The sequence below is a fragment of the Neoarius graeffei genome, chromosome 27, assembly GCF_027579695.1.
Source record: "Neoarius graeffei isolate fNeoGra1 chromosome 27, fNeoGra1.pri, whole genome shotgun sequence".
Taxonomy (NCBI): domain Eukaryota; kingdom Metazoa; phylum Chordata; class Actinopteri; order Siluriformes; family Ariidae; genus Neoarius; species Neoarius graeffei.
In genome coordinates this window covers 15160619-15177777 of record NC_083595.1, presented here as the reverse complement: position 1 = coordinate 15177777, position 17159 = coordinate 15160619, and the positions used below count along the sequence as shown (strand labels likewise).

The 17159-nt window shown below is 40.7% G+C and overlaps 2 protein-coding genes across 2 annotated transcripts in view; one reads left to right on the top strand and one right to left on the bottom strand.

Annotated features, from left to right (window-relative positions):
- Positions 1 to 7324: 7324 nt before the first annotated feature.
- si:ch211-161f7.2 (retinoic acid-induced protein 2) lies at positions 7325 to 8788 on the top strand. Its single transcript, XM_060911464.1, has one exon. It carries the CDS (start codon positions 7325 to 7327, stop codon positions 8786 to 8788), a length of 1464 nt encoding a protein of 487 aa, XP_060767447.1.
- Positions 8789 to 9934: 1146 nt separating this feature from the next.
- Positions 9935 to 17159, bottom strand: part of scml2 (Scm polycomb group protein like 2) — a 56948-nt gene continuing 49723 nt past the window's right edge. The window contains exons 9-11 of the mRNA XM_060911114.1: positions 12400 to 12627; positions 11837 to 11991; positions 9935 to 11700 (exon numbers count right to left, since the gene is read on the bottom strand). Of these exons, the coding sequence (XP_060767097.1) occupies positions 11575 to 11700; positions 11837 to 11991; positions 12400 to 12627 (509 nt within the window). The 3' untranslated portion in view covers positions 9935 to 11574. The remainder of the gene's footprint in view (positions 11701 to 11836; positions 11992 to 12399; positions 12628 to 17159) is intronic.

The window sequence follows — 17159 nt, the reverse complement described above, 5'->3', positions numbered from 1 at the left end:
AAATGAACTCAGTCTATTGTAGAATAAGCCTGTAACGTAAATAAAACGTGAAGAAGGTGAAAGGGGTGTGCAGACTTTCCGGTTTGACTGTACGTTATATAATTACATTTCTATTTATACCATAAAATGGTGAATTCTTGTATCTGATTGGTCAGAAAGTTTCTGTTCACGTGCTTACTGTAATACGTTACACTAACTTGTTTTTCGTAGATGTTCCACAATATTAAAGCTAGACGGCCTTTTGATTTCATAAAATTGGTGAAATTTAGGGTGGCACGGTGGTGTGGTGGTTAGCGCTGTCGCCTCACAGCAAGAAGGTCCGGGTTCAAGCCCTGTGGCCGGCGAGGGCCTTTCTGTGCGGAGTTTGCATGTTTTCCCCGTGTCCGCGTGGGTTTCCTCCGGGTGCTCCGGTTTCCCCCACAGTCCAAAGACATGCAGGTTAGGTTAACTGGTGACTCTAAATTGACCGTAGGTGTGAATGTGAGTGTGAATGGTTGTCTGTGTCTATGTGTCAGCCCTGTGATGACCTGGCGACTTGTCCAGGGTGTACCCCGCCTTTCGCCCGTAGTCAGCTGGGATAGGCTCCAGCTTGCCTGCGACCCTGTAGAAGGATAAAGCGGCTAGAGATAATGAGATGAGATGAGATGGTGAAATTTAGTTCCCTCTGAAATCTGATCATTGTGATATGTTTATTTCTGTAATATTTAAAAAAAAAAAAAAAACATGATCATTCTGTGGCTGGGACGTTATGTAATTTGAGGGCATTCCCTAGCAAATAATGTGCATGAAATCACTTGCTTCACGCAGTCAAGCAGATCGAGGAAGTCCAGTATGCACATGTGCAGGTTTACTGGCTTCTTTTCCTTCTTCTTCTTTTGGGTTTTCCATCATGCAGCATCCAGTGTTGCATTCATCGGCATCGCCAGGGGTATTTTACTGGGGCACGTGCCCCAGTATAGATCTGTAGTGCCCCAGTAAAAAAAATCCAGTGACGAAACGCTCTGAATTTTAAACTTGGGAATAGCTGCAATTTAATTAATTCATAACGTGGGGTAGGCTAACCGATGCGCGAAGAAGACCATCTACAATGCTTTTACATTGGTAGTTTTGGCTGGCCTCGCGCACACTAAGCAATGTGAAAAAAGTGTGCGCGTGACATGCGTAACAGCTTGGTTGCTATGGGGACCGCAGACTCCAGCAGCCCTCAGATGCAATGAAATTCAGAGCAGGGGAAACCATCTCTCCGTGTTTTTCAACTGTTTACAGGTTAGTAGACAGTAATTCCACTGTCATTTTTGTAACGCTGTAGAATTAATATGTGTTGGGACATTGTTTTCGTGTTGTCTTGATTTTTTGTTTGAAACGAAGGGATATTGAAAAGTTTGCATTCATTCCGTCGTCTGCAACGTGGCAAGCCGCGAGCCCTCAGTTTGCGTGTTGCCAGATCGCGTTGATAGTTTTGTGATGGACTGTGTGAAGATAGCCACCTAACGTAATGACACACAACTGTTGTTTTGGAGGCTACGTCCAGTTGAGTATTGTAATTGAATTATTGAACCGAATTTCAATTGCACATGCACGCGCTCTGCGCGCGCACACACACACACAGTGGTGCTTTTAGAGGCTTTTGGATTGTGTTTAGAGATGTTCAATGCTGAAAATGCGTGTGCTTACAAAGATATGTTTGGTGATTTAAAAGGTATCAAGTGTGAATACTGTTGGCCATTAAGTACTCTTGGTTGAGTTTAAAAACTCGGCGGTGTTGTATTGTATGTTAATATGTTCTTTTACAATATTACCAACAGTATAAGTATTACATTGCTATTATCACAAATGTTGCAAATATTCATACTGTTATTATTAAATGATTGACCTGGATTCAGTGTCCTCGTAATCATTTTGAGTTTTACAGCTCTAGTGACTAGTTTTAAGCAGGCCGTTTCTAAATATAAATATCAATATATAAATATATATTACATAAAATATAATATATATTACATAAAATGTAATATATATTATATTAAAAATATAAATATAAATATAAATATAGTGCAAAATTTTTAGCTCGCGCGCTTTGCATACATTTCCTGTGCCCCTTTTGTGCCCCAGTATGGTCTTGGGTCTAGTGACGCCCCTGGTTGCATTACTGCCATTTACAGGTTTACCTTTGACCGTGCACTGACAATTACATCATTCTGTCGCTAAACGAACAGCTGATCACACCAAGGTGCTCGCTGACCGCCAATATTTATTAGTTTGGTCCTGTGTTTCCTTTCCTTCGCAACATAACGTCTTTTCGCCTCGCTTTCCATTACTGTCGTTGGCCTTTCACATTTCATTCTTGTCCTCCATTTTTCTCTCCTGTTTCAAATTTGTGTCCCACAATGCCTTGCGTGAACAGGGAAAGCCCACCATGTGATGCATGATGTAGTATCTTGAATTGGGTCATGGTGAAGCAAGAAAAAATAGTGGAGAATTTAGGGCCACATGGCCATAAATTCATTACTTGTTCTATTTAAAAAAATTAAAAAAAAAACTAATAAAATTGGAAGTCTGTGATTCGAATTCAGTAGCTTTCAGTCCACTCAACAAAAACAATTGGGTGTCGGGGAAAATTCTTTTTATGACCTAAACTTGAAAAATCTGAAAGGCAGTCTACCTTTAAATGGAACAAAAAAAATTATAAAAAGTACATAAAATGTATAATAAATGTATTGTGTATCATCAGCAAATGGCTGTCGAGGCACTTTATGAAGTTTATTGGTACTTTCTAATCTTGAAAGGTTGCACTTATTGCTACAGTATGCTGCACTTAAAACAAACTTTCTTTTATATTCTGAGGCAGAATGGATGTTTGGATCCTTGAGTTATTTTTGGGAAGAGACAGGCACTGAGAAAGGCTGTAAATAAATAAGTGTCACCTTGGCAGGTACTTGGTGTGTTTGGAAACGCTGACTCATTTAAATCTCTGGTTTATGACATAGTTACTCCTCAGCTCGTATAAATCACCGGCACAGTCAGCAAGCGACCTTGTAGACTTTCCAACTCTGAATTAACATTTAAAAGGCTTTTTTATGGCCACTATTTATTTCGGAGTTCTTGGCAGGCTGTTTAGTATTTTTTAAGCCCGTCAAGCGGAATTCATGGTGTCAGACATGTGTTTGTATTCCAAGGATTTAAACAAATGCTCGAATTTATGACTGGTTATTGATTACATCGCTTCATTGGCTAACAATGCATGCAAAATGACAACAGCAGTGAGGAAATGAAGCAGTGCAGTGCTCCGATGAGCAAAGCTTTATGACTCTTTCAGTTTCCCAAGACACATTTATGTTGAAGTGTTATGTTACTGTAGGTAAGAGCTCGAAACCCAGAAACAAAATATCACACAAATGACAAGGGAATGAAAAAAAAGCACTAATGTTGGCCAAGCAATTCTGTTTAATTCATTAGGATTTCATTTTTATTATCAACACGTACAGTATATGGGCATGGAACACATCTATGGCCTATTGTGAACTGTCTGATTTATACTCAGTGTTATAGCCATGACAAAAACAGGCTATAATTTTCTATGTAGTGTATGTTCATATGTGTATTTTCCAGAAGCCTCTCTGGTCTTTCCTTTAAACAGCTACATATGGTCCTATTACCCTTGAGCTTATCCTCTTTTCAACTGGAAGGTCCAATAGGGAAGCATTATACACCCGAACTCCTGTTTTCAACTCAGTAGCTACATAGCAGTGAATATATTGCTGGGTTTCAGTCGCGTGACTTTTCTTGGCGGTTTTACCGAAAGTGAAATAGCTGGTGGTCTAAACAGCTGCCGTAGTGCAAACAACTAGCGATAACTTATCGGAGTATGCTCGTAATCTAGAAGCCACTGCTCGCTTTAGATATATTCAAAAGATTGCTCTGTGCAATGGAATCGACCCCTACAGTCTGGGAAAGAAGGATTTGTGATACGATCTCGAAAATTACCCTTCAGTCGAGTTCCCCGACACCTCGAACTATCTGGTGTTGCAGACGTCCTTCTACACCGCAAAACAGATGAAAGCAAAGAGTATGGAAGCTTACAACTTTTTGGATGTGGCTGGGTAAAAGACCTCGGTATCAAGTCGCTGCCAAATGAATCCTGTATTGTTTTTGCCCGTGTACATATTTTTTTTTTTTAAAGCTTGTTGTTCACGTCTTTACAACGAAGTTGAAGTTTAAACAAACAGCAGTTCACTTGATTCTCACTTGTGTTGGCTCTTATCTCTCAGGTAAATCATTCACAAAGATCATCAGAAACCCCTTTAAAGACCTGGATCTTAGTTAAACAAGACGGAGAAGTGATCACGGCACATTGTAACTGTATGGCTGGGTAAGAATTTTGTTGCGACCTTCATGCATATGGACCTTGTGAAGAGTGAGGAGGAAACAAAGAAACAGCTGGGGACTTTAGCACTTCGTGACTTAAAAAAGTATCATAAAATAACACATAGCAAGAAAAGTACTTGGAAAAAACACTAAGGACATAGCTGAGAGGGAAATACAAACCTTTCACCAAGTGATCACTGCAAACTCGAGCATGCTTCGACTCAGCTCCCTTCGATTTCAGTCAGAGGTTCAAAAGCCACCTTTCTCGACATCTTTTTTGAAATCCTGTGTTTGTTCACCCTTTTTTATTAGTTCACGGGGAACCCTGAAGAAACATTTATCAGTTTCACGGTTTGATCGATTCGAACAACCTAAAACAACGCAAGCGTAAGGCATTTTTCATGCGAACAATGCACCTTCTCCGTACAAACGCTTTGTCAACTGAGCTTTGGTAGACCACCAGCTAAAGTTTTGAATAACTAATAAGGGGGATGTGACGTCATGTGACACCCAGCAATTGGAAGAAAGTTCGTTTTTATTTGCTCAGTAGATGCTTGTCAATGGCATCGGCACAACAGTAATCTGTACAACATAATTCAAAGTCTATAAATATGCATTGATTGAATTCTTGAACCTGATTGGTCAGAAGGTGTGGATTAAAATTCTTGTGTGATAACAGGAATTAACATACTAAAGTATGGTATGATGTTGTTCATTATAAATGCATACAAATTCAAAAAGTTTAATCACTGAGAAACTGCTGTTATAGAAAAGGAATAAAGTGTTTTGTCATCGATCAACTTTGCGCCGATAATAGTAACTCTGCTTAGTGTCAGACCACATCCCACCACCCTGCCACTGATTATTTTCCTGTAACAGTGCCTTAAGTCATGTTTTATTCCCTACGTATAAAACTTTTAGTTCAAAATGTTGTGTAAGCCAGAGATATTTGATTTGAATCTGACACATGGGATGTGCCTCAACAATCTACAGTGGTGCTTGAAAGTTTGTGAACCCTTTAGAATTTTCTATATTTCTGCATAAATATGACCCAAAACATCATCAGATTTTCACACAAGTCCTAAAAGTAGATAAAGAGAACCCAGTTAAACAAATGAGACAAAAATATTATACTTGGTCATTTATTTATTGAGGAAAATGATCCAATATTACATATCTGTGAGTGGCAAAAGTATGTGAACCTCTAGGATTAGCAGTTAATTTGAAGGTGAAATTAGAGTCAAGTGTTTTCAATCAATGGGATGACAATCAGGTGTGAGTGGGCACCCTGTTTTATTTAAAGAACAGGGATCTATCAAAGTCTGATCTTCACAACACATGTTTCTGGAAGTGTATCATGGCACGAACAAAGGAGATTTCTGAGGACCTCAGAAAATGTGTTGTTGATGCTCATCAGGCTGGAAAAGGTTACAAAACCATCTCTAAAGAGTTTGGACTCCACCAATCCACAGTCAGACAGACTGTGTACAAATGGAGGAAATTCAAGACCATTGTTACCCTCCCCAGGAGTGGTCGACCAACAAAGATCACTCCAAGAGCAAGGTGTGTAATAGTCAGCAAGGTCACAAAGGACCCCAGGGTAACTTCTAAGCAACTGAAGGCCTCTCTCACATTGGCTAATGTTAATGTTCATGAGTCCACCATCAGGAGAACACTGAACAACAATGGTGTGCGTGGCAGGGTTGCAAGGAGAAAGCCACTGCTCTCCAAAAAGAACATTGCTGCTTGTCTGCAGTTTGCTAAAGATCACGTGGACAAGCCAGAAGGCTGTTGGAAAAATGTTATGTGGACGGATGAGACCAAAATAGATATTTTTGGTTTAAATGAGAAGCGTTATGTTTGGAGAAAGTAAAACACTGCATTCCAGCATAAGAACCTTATCCCATCTGTGAAACATGGTGGTGGTAGTATCATGGTTTGGGCCTGTTTTGCTACATCTGGGCCAGGACGGCTTGCCATCATTGATGGAACAATGAATTCTGAATTATACCAGCGAATTCTAAAGGAAAATGTCAGGACATCTGTCCATGAACTGAATCTCAAGAGAAGGTGGGTCATGCAGCAAGACAATGACCCTAAGCACACAAGTCGTTCTACCAAAGAATGGTTAAAGAAGAATAAAGTTAATGTTTTGGAATGGCCAAGTCAAAGTCCTGACCGTAATCCAATGGAAATGTTGTGGAAGGACCTGAAGCGAGCAGTGCATGTGAGGAAACCCACCAACATCCCAGAGTTGAAGCTGTTCTGTACGGAGGAATGGGCTAAAATTCCTCCAGGCCGGTGTGCAGGACTGATCAACAGTTACCGCAAACGTTTAGTTCCAGTTATTGCTGCACAAGGGGGTCACACCAGATACTGAAAGCAAAGGTTCACATACTTTTGTCACTCACAGATATGTAATATTGGATCATTTTCCTCAATAAATAAATGACCAAGTATAATATTTTTGTCTCATTTGTTTAACTGGGTTCTCTTTATCTACTTTTAGGACTTGTGTGAAAATCTGATGATGTTTTAGGTCATATTTATGCAGAAATATAGAAAATTCTAAAGGGTTCACAAACTTTCAAGCACCACTGTACATGTGATCATAATTTGTTCCCAGGCAGATGTTTACATTATAATGATTCACATGAACTGGTTTTAAGCTTGAGGAAACCCAGACGATTTGGGGTTTTTTTTTGTTTTCTGTATTTATTGATGAATTCTGTCGATGATTCAAGCATCTCTTCAGGGTAAAGGCTCCCATTAAATAAACACAAGAGGCATTAGATCATTGAAAAGGTTGCACTGTGTTCAAGGATCCTGTTTGCTTTTAAGTGAATCTTACTCATAACCCAGGGTAAAGACAGGTCTTAGACATATTTGATGTAGATTTAATACTATATAGATTTGACTGATGGTACGTTCTGTTCTTTTGTAGGAAAACCACACCCACATCATGGAGGCCTTCCACTGTGAGCCTTGTCAGATTGTCGGGGTCGAAACCAAAGCACATAACGAAGCAGATGCTTTGGAAGAGCACACTCTCCCTTCTGAGACTTGGAGCAAAAATTCAAACAAGGTCACAGGACCATTCCATTCTTCACAAATGGTTGTTGAAGACTCAACCATTTCCATTCCTTTCTCTGAACCTTTGTTGAGCTTAATTCTGAAAATGCCAGCTTCCTTACAACCCTTGTGCTTTGGTGGTAGTCCAGTCACGTTACCTGTCGAAGTGCACCTAGCAGGGGGAGTAGAAGCTCAAACAATAGCCACACCTGTAATTACACCTACACCAGGCTGTCTCACTCAACCACTGATCTTTGATCAGCCACATATACAGTGTTTAAACCCTCTGTCCTCATGTCCAATCACTGAACAGCAGAACCTTCTCTGTTCACAGCAGCACAATAATGAACTCTCTCAGAACCTGTCTTTACAGATGGGCCAATCTCAGAGTGGTGAAAGGAAGTCAAATATATCTCAACCCGTCGAGAACACAGCCATGCACAGCTCTGAATTTTTAACTGCTTTACAAGAATCATTTCCCTTCCTTAGAAACTACAGTTCCTCAGTTTGTCGAGGGAGTTCGTTCAGTACAGGTTTCATCCTCCCAGACACCGCTTTGTCACACCTCTATACCGGGTCTCCATTGGTTTCCCTGCTTCCTCCTGCCACCTTACTAGTGCCCTTTCCATTTGTTGTTCCTTTACCAGTGCCGCTACCTATACCAATCCCAATCTTTCCAGACCCTGGTTCCCTCTCTAGAACAAGTCATACCATGAAAACAAGCAAAAGCAGCCAGACGATGACCGAAGACATTCCAGTGTGTACCCACAACAAAATGTCTGGCTACGATATCCTGCAGTTCCCAGTACAACCTCCCACTCCAGTTTCTCAGGAACAAGTGCTTGACCTCACAGTTAAGGATGTGCCAATTCAAACAAAGCAGGAAGTCCAGTTTTCTTTCCATCAAGACAATGTTCTGGACCTTTCCATGGCTAACAAATCATGCCTTGAGACAGGCCAAGACACTAAGCTAAAACATCATGGAAGGAATTCAACAAATGAAGAATCAACAAAGCTGATCCTCCCCGTGAAGTATTCACAAACACAAGGGATCAATCAATCGAATAGTTACTCTGATATAGAGTTTAGCATGCAATACAAATGGACAAAAAAAGAGCGTTGTGAAAATTATGCCATAAAGTATTCAGGCCAGAATGGCAGAGTCATGACTCCAAAGCAGATACCAAGAGTCACTCGGTCTACCAAGGACACCTCGGTCATGTTTTGTGAGAAACCACCACAGGGACAAGTTTTAAAGGACAGAGCTGTCAAGCAAAAGAGAGTGAAGTCTCAGAATATAAACATTCCTCCAATCAAGAAACAGCATTTGATGAAGTTTCTTCCTAGCAAGTAGATTACTGATTGAGATATTGGATTGAGCTTTTGCAAGATCATTCTTCACAAGATTTAGCAGTTTTTGTTGCTTTCTGTGAACCTTAGCTGGGTTCACAGTCTCAAACTGACAGCACTGTTGGTAGTCTTGGCAGGCTACTTCACTTTAGTGTCTTAGGATCAGCCATATCTGCTGCATTTAAGCCCGCCGTCCTCATATCCAACCTCTGAACACAGAACCTTTCCCATTTACTGCATTAGAGCAGTGGACTCTCTTAGAACCCATCATTGCTGTTGGATCAAGCTCAGAATGGAAGGAAAAATCCATCCATTATCCATAACTTCCTGTACAGGGTCATGGGCAAGCTGGAGCCTATCCCAGCTGACTATGGGCGAGAGGCGGGGTACACCCTGGACAAGTCGCCAGGTCATTGCAGGGCTGATACATAGAGACAAACAACCATTCACACTCACATCTACAGTCAATTTAGAGCCACCAATTAGCCTAACCTGCATGCCTTTGGACTGTGGGGGAAACTGGAGCACCCGGAGGAAAACCATGCAAGCTCCACACAGAAAGGCCCCTGTTAGCCACTGGGCTTGAAACCCAGAACCTTCTTGCTGTGAGGCAACAGTGCTAACCACTACACCACCATGTCACCCAGAAGGAAAAATCAAATATTCATTACATGGTACTTTAGCACCATGTAATGACATTTCTTCCTGGCAGATAGAGCTCATCATGGGTTTCCGTCTCTGATGGAGATCATTTCGAGGTTGGGTTTTTTGCAAGTACTTAAAATTTCCATTAGATTTGTTACTAATGCGTACTATAACAGTTTAATCATACGAATTTATTTATATGATATGTATTACTTATGTATTTACTTAATGTGTCAGTCAGAACTCCTGAGCCTTCTTAACTTGGTATCTTCAGATTTTGAATGTGCAACTTTGCAAAACTATCAATGTGAAGTTTTATTTTCATCTATCTGTCATTGGAGATGATCCTTGGTGAAGGTCTAAGTTAAATATCAATATCAATATCAATGATAAAGCTATATTAGCCATCTTCTAAAAAGTAAAACAAGGCATAAACAACATTGTTTTGAAATTTTATTTTTAAAAAAAGGGTGCTGGAAATGGCTATATTTTTACATGAGGTCAAACAAAAACCCTCTTTCAAGTTTTGTTCCAGTGAAACATATGAAAGAATTGTGAAAATTATTTAATGCAAGCAGTTTACGCTATTGTAGAAAAGTACAAATAAATGAAAACCTGAACCTGAGAATAACAGAAATGTAGGGATGCCCTAAGAGCTAATCCGATTAAACTAACAACACACATATAAAAGTATACAAATTTTTTTTTTTAGAAAAGCAGCATTGTGCTCATTAAGACTGAAATAGCATCAAAACACAGAAATATGAAAAACAAAACCAAGAAATCACTTACATAAACGATAATCTAATTCCAGACAAAATGTCAGGGATTAGATTATTGTGACCGAGTTGAGAAACAATCAACAAGTGAAGTCAGTATGAAGTCTGATCAATGTTTTAGTAAAATGGTGTCCTTTATATGGATTGACATTAAATTAAATTCTGTGGTAGCAGAAGAGAATTTCACCCCACCAACAATGTGCGTATATATTTCTCTGCTATAATTCACAGCCTGGGATTATTCTTCATGAATGAATTCATTTTTAATTTGAATAAGTGGTATCCTATCTATAAAAAGGTCCAATGGTCAATAAAGAGCTCTTTGGTGTCTGTGACTTCGACTGTGACCACAGACGTCTTCAGAACTTTTTTTGTAAACTTTAACCCGTATATAATGTTACGTAAATCGTATAAATAAGGATGAATTGTATATAGACATTTATGTCAATTTCTAAATTGACTGGAAAATGATGGCATGATTTAACAAGTGGATAAATAAATGAAAAGCAAAAAACATTGGCAACCTGAGGAGTAATAAATTAAAAAATAAAATAAAATGAGCAGTGGTTGCAGTAAACTGATTCGTGCTAACACTCTTGACTTTATACTATGATGGATAATGAATAGCTGCCTTCTATATTTTGGCTTATGATGATGTCTTGTGGAAATAAAAGTGTTTCTGATTTCACAGTCGGAAATGTGTTTAAATATAATTACAGTAAATGGTTTTAGTGGTTATTTTATAACAGCCTTGTCTGATGTTACAGAGTTTCGTTCACTTATAAAAGAGGACGTAAAGCTCGCTACTAAATAAGACATGATGGTTCGTCATTACCTTCTGTGTGTTTTGGTTTTTTTTTTTTTCATCACTGTTGGGGGCAAAAGGGGGGCAAGAGTACAGTGTCAACATGGTTCTGTCAAATAGACAAAGAAATCCTTTGGGATTCAGCTTAGTCCAGCTGCTGAATAGTTCCTGCATTGTTCCTTCTCACAAAAGGAGGTGCTGAGGTCGGTAGTGGCAGTATTGAACCCGCGTTTGTGTCTAAGATGATCCCTATATAAAATTAGTTTAGTAAGACGAGTATTTTGTCCCCCTGCCACTGTCTAAAAGACCCTGACAACAATTTTGGCTCTCACAAGCTTGACGGTTTGCTTCGTTTTATGATTGTTGTTGCTTGTTTTTACAACGTTCACACTTCAACTAGCCTGATTTATTAAGCTCAACTTTCTCAATACATGGGGTTGGTATTTACGTCAGCCCCAAGCAAATCCATCTTCAGGTCCTCGTCCGGGTCGAACTGCAACGGGACTCTGTGTGCCCCCCCACCGGAGGCCGTGTGCGTATGCTGTGCTCAAGCAAAGCCAGCTACAGTTTGCCATGTTTAAGTTTTTCGATATGATGGCACAGTTTGAGAGCAGGACCCAGCTTCAGCCCCATGTACTTCATGATCATGTCGCTTCGCAGTAGCATTAAAGCCTTGCCATCGATCTCCTGCAAACAGAAAGCAGCAGAAAGTGAAATGCTGTTGAACCCTCATGCGGTCTTTCACAGTGCTCTGTAAGGCATCGAGAACAGCTCTGACAGTGAATGGCAGAGATATTTTATATCATGTGTAAACAGCGCCCACATGCTTCCTGAAGAGTTCGGCGTGAGGCGCTAGGGCCTGAGGGTCTGCATCCCGCACAAACTGCATCACTTCCTCTATGCTCCATGAGGATGGGCTCCTGTTGGACGTCTCTTGCTCAGTTGTCTGGTGATCTGGACCAGTGGTAGAACTGGCAGCTGAACAAACAAATACACACACACACACACACACACACACACACAGGGTCTATGAGTATTTGAAATTAAAAGAAGTAATATATAAAAATGCTATACAAAGCCATTGCATTGGTTTAACATACAACAATATGGCTTCTGTACTATATTATCAAAGCATCCTCATTCAGTTTGTGCCAATCTGTTTGATTGATTCACCCACATGTACTACAAAAAGCTCACACGCGCACAGATTCAGCTGATAAAGTACTAAAGAATTATCTTGAGTGTGTAAAGGACATTACTGGAATATTTTAGTGGCATAACATTCAACTTGGCATGACAAGTCCAAGTTTTCTTTGTACAGACATCTGACATCTGTTAGTCATAAAAGTAAATGTTGGTAAATCCAAGCTCTCTTACATAGCGTACCTTCCACTCGTCTGAGCATGCGTGTGGTGGCCAGCTCAGATGGGTTGGAGGCAACGCGGCGCGGAGGGGGTTGCTGGGGAGTGTAGTGTGGGCTGTTCCCAGCTGGATTGTGGTGCTCGGTTGTACTGCGCAGCGCAGGAGGCCGAGACGGTGCAGAACTTGTGTCCATGGGCTCCTCGGAGAAATGCTGCTCAGCAGAGACACCGTTTTCTGATGGGAGTGTTTCTGCTGAGAAGAAGCAGGGACGGGGGAGATGGGCGGCCAGGGTTAAGTATGTACACTACAGTACTCCAGAGGTCGCACCCAAGTGATCAGAACGGCCCAATGCGAAATGATAGCTTGGCAAGAACAATGGGCCTCATTTATCAATTTCTGAATAGAATTTCTTGTGTTCATGTTTTTGTAGACGAAAAGAATTTAGCCTGAGATTCAGTAATGCTGATTTTCTGCCTATGTCCATATGTTGATAAATGCGAATCACCTGTGAATCATCAAGTGTGCTCAAGGCACATGTACAGTTATGGTCAGAAGTTTATATACAGTGACATGAATGTCATCTTGGATATGGATGTCATGGCAATATTTGGGCTTTCAGTAATTTCTTTGAACTGTTCTTTTTCTTTGGCAAAATGACTGGATAACATACATCTTTAATTTAAAAAAAAAAAAACTACAATTTGGCGCACAAGTTTGAATTTTCTTTGGGTTTTCTGAAATCAACACAGGGTCATAATTATACATAAAGGGTCAAAAATTTACATACACTCACTTAGATTATTAAATCAGAGGTGCTGAAACTTCCAAAATGTCTCTTATCTTGCCATGGCCGAGGTCTCTTAACTTCCTGTTAGTGATCATGATTGACTACAGCTGGTAGCTTCTCTGTGCCTTCATAAAAAGGGTTTATTTACAGCACTCATTGGATTGACCAACACACAGTAAAATGGGAAAGTACAAGGAGCTCAGTGCAGATCTGAGAAAGAGGATTGCAGATGTACACAATTCCAGAATGTCTCTTGGAGCCATTTCTGAACAACTGCAAATTCCAAGATCAGTTCAAACAACTGTATCCAAGTTATTGTGAGGTGTAGTCACTTTACCAAGCCACTTTGCTTCAAGAAAACCCAAACTGTCACCCTCAGCTAAAAGGAAATTGGTTTGGATGGTCAGGAACAACCCAGGAACCACCATGGCACAGCCCTGCCATGAACTGGAAGCTGATGGATCACTGTCTATAGTTCAGATTACCATGGACTAAGAGGCTGCTATCCAATAAATAACCCCCTGCTCCAAAACTGACACCTTTAAGTTAAACTAAAGTTTGAAGCTGACCACACAGACAAAGAAAAAGCCTTCTGGAGGAAAGCTGTATGGTCACATGAGACAAAGTTTGAGTTGTTTGGCCACAATGACCACTATGTACAGAGGGACACTGTACCAGCTGGTGGTGGTGGTAGGATCATCATGCTCTGGGGCTGTTTTGCTGCCAGTGGAACTGGTTCATTGCACAAAGTGGATGGAATAATGAAGGAGGAGGACTACCTCAGAATTCTTCAGCATAACCTCAAACCATTGGAAACTTGAACATGATTGGGAGTCACAACAGGACAATGAACCCAAACACATATCAGAGCTGGTTGTGGAGGATAAAGCAGGTTAACATTAAGCTTAAAACAAGCCCTGACTTCAACCCTATTGAAAATATATAGACTGTGCTTGTAAGTTGAGTCCATGCCAAAAAAAACACACAACAAATTTAATTGAACTCTACCAATTCTAACATGAAGAGTTGTGAAATATCCAACATAAGCATCAGCATAAACCATCAGAAACTTGAACACGACTTGGGACTTGAGAGTTACAACAGGACAATGAAGCCAAACACACATCAGAGCTGGTTGTGGAGGATAAAGCAGGCTAACATTAAGCTTAAAACAAGTCCTGACTTCAACCCTATTGAAAATATATGGACCGTGCTTATAAGTCGAGTCCATGGCAAGGAAAAAAAAAATTTAATTGAACTACCAATTCTACCATGAAGAGTCGTGAAATATCCAACCAGAATTCTGCCAGAAGCTTGTTCATGGTAAACAAAAATGCTTGGTCAAGGTGAATCTTGCGAAGAGACATTTTACCCAAATATTAGGTGTGCAGGGGCGGCACGGTGGTGTAGTGGTTAGCACTGTCGCCTCACAGCAAGAAGGTCCTGGGTTCGAGCCCCGGGGCCGGCGAGGGCCTTTCTGTGTGGAGTTTGCATGTTCTCCCCGTGTCCGCGTGGGTTTCCTCCGGGTGCTCCGGTTTCCCCCACAGTCCAAAGACATGCAGGTTAGGTTAACTGGTGACTCTAAATTGACCGTAGGTGTGAATGTGAGTGTGAATGGTTGTCTGTGTCTATGTGTCAGCCCTGTGATGACCTGGCGACTTGTCCAGGGTGTACCCCGCCTTTCGCCCATAGTCAGCTGGGATAGGCTCCAGCTTGCCTGCGACCCTGTAGAAGGATAAAGCGGCTAGAGATAATGAGATGAGATGAGATTAGGTGTGCTGTACGGTATGTATATTTTTGACCCTGTGTTGATTTCAGAAAACCCAAAGAAAATTAAAACTTGTGCACCAAATTCTAGTGTTTTTTTTTATTAAAGATGTTTGCTGTACATTCTGCCACAGGAAAAGAACAGTTCAAAGAAATGACTGAAAGCCCAAATATTGCCATATGCAAGATAACATTCATGTCACTGCATGTAAACTTCTGACCACAACTATACATTTGCCCACAAAACTCCATAAACGGCAAAGCTCACAGCTGAAAACAACGAAATGACCACTAAATAGTGAATGAAAGAGTGCCTCATAAACACGGCGTGTGTTCAACTTCCAGTAATGCAGCATGCTGGCTACTACAGACCTACACAATCCCTTCCTCCTGTTATAGTCTACTTCACTTTCATTTGCATTGTCTTAAATTTATCGACTGGATTGGCATAACATCCATTAATATGAAGCAGCCAGTTTTACATGCTCATTAAATTATTTGTGTGTAATTAAAATAAACTTGACAGTGTAATTTGGATATAAAATGACAGTTACTGATCAATGATGTGATTTGAAGCTGATGAACTTGTTCACAATACTAAATGAGATTCCTTATAGATAAATTTACACAAACTCAGGAGCGCTCATAGAAAATGGTAAACAACAAACAGCAACATGCAATGTTTTTTTTTGTTATTACACACCACCAAAAAAAAAAAAAGGTGGGGGGAGGGGGAGAGAAGATAAATAAATAATTAAAAAAAAAACCACCCACACCAAACCAAAGGCTGTCAAAGGTCTCACAACGTCTGTGGCACTTAATTAGGTAACAATGTGGGTGCTTTAATTAAGCATCAGGGGGCTGCGTAAGGGATTTGAAATGGATGAATACTGAGGCACTTGTCACTTAATGAGGGAAAGAAGAGAGGCGGCGATCTCTTGCCACAGGCTTTTCAGCTGCAGCAGCAGGAAACACTCTATCCTGCCAATTAGCTTCAATGCTAATGCAAGATAGTGTAAGAGGCACTGGGGTGTGAGCCCAAAAACAGCATTCATTCAGCTCTATGTTAAGCTGTGATGTTTAACTATGTCTCCTTCCTATACAGAAAAACTGCTCTGAAAATCTGTACATAACAATTACAGCAGTAATACAGGGTTTGTACGTGCATTAAAGGGGAACTGAAGGCAAACTTTTTATTATCAAAATTCTATTTCTCATTTTATAACATGTAGGAATGCATTTTTGATAGCTATTTTGTCACTGCTATAGCAAGTTATGAGTGTTTGAAACATGCTCTGTAATATATATCAGTCCATACGTCAAAACAACAGCCGTAAACGAGATTCGCTGAGACCTGTGCGAGACTTTGCAGGACGGAAGTAAAACGTACAGCGGAAATCAAAGTGACCAACATCTGCCAACGTTGTCAAAAGACGCGTGCGCCCTCCTTTGAATGCTGACGTAATCAAGCCGGAAGTTTTCCGTGTGTCCGAAATCGCTCCCTACTCACTATATAGTAGGGACGCCATTTTGTAGTGCTGTCCGAAACCTTAGTGAGGATTATGTGGGAAGTGCGCTCAGTATATGTATTTATCTCAAAAACACATGTATTTATTATTTTGAAAACCCACCAGCCGCCTGATCTGGCACTTTTTAATTGTGCGACGGTAATGATGTAAATACCAGCGCGACGGACTCGTCCTTATCCTGTCGTCTTTCCAACTCTTCTCTACTCCACACTGGTTCAAAGTCGTATGGAATAATCTCCATGTCACGTATGCGAGGGAGGCGGATGTATGCGCAGAAGTATGCAGTTTAATAAAGTGCAGAATATATACAGTGAGACAATATATACACAAGCAAACAATCCAAAATGGCAGGCTAGATCAAAAACAAGAATACAGGCAAAAGGGTCGGTCGAGGCGCAAACAGTACATGAAAGGCTAAGCGAGGACAAGAACGAGAAACAGGGAATCAAGACAATGGGTAGAAAGGCTCGGTAATGCATACATGCGTATCGTAATACTTCGCGATGCAAATGCATCAGCACAGTCCTTAAATAGCCAAACACACAGTTCCTTAATTGAGCTCAGGTGCGCTTTGCTCATGGCGCACGTGCTGGAGTCCACTTGGCGCGCGCGCAGCCTGAGGCGTGCCTTCAGGTGCACGCACCACAGCGCGCAGGACTGACACTCCATCACTGATGAAGTTGGCAAATTTTTAAATTAAT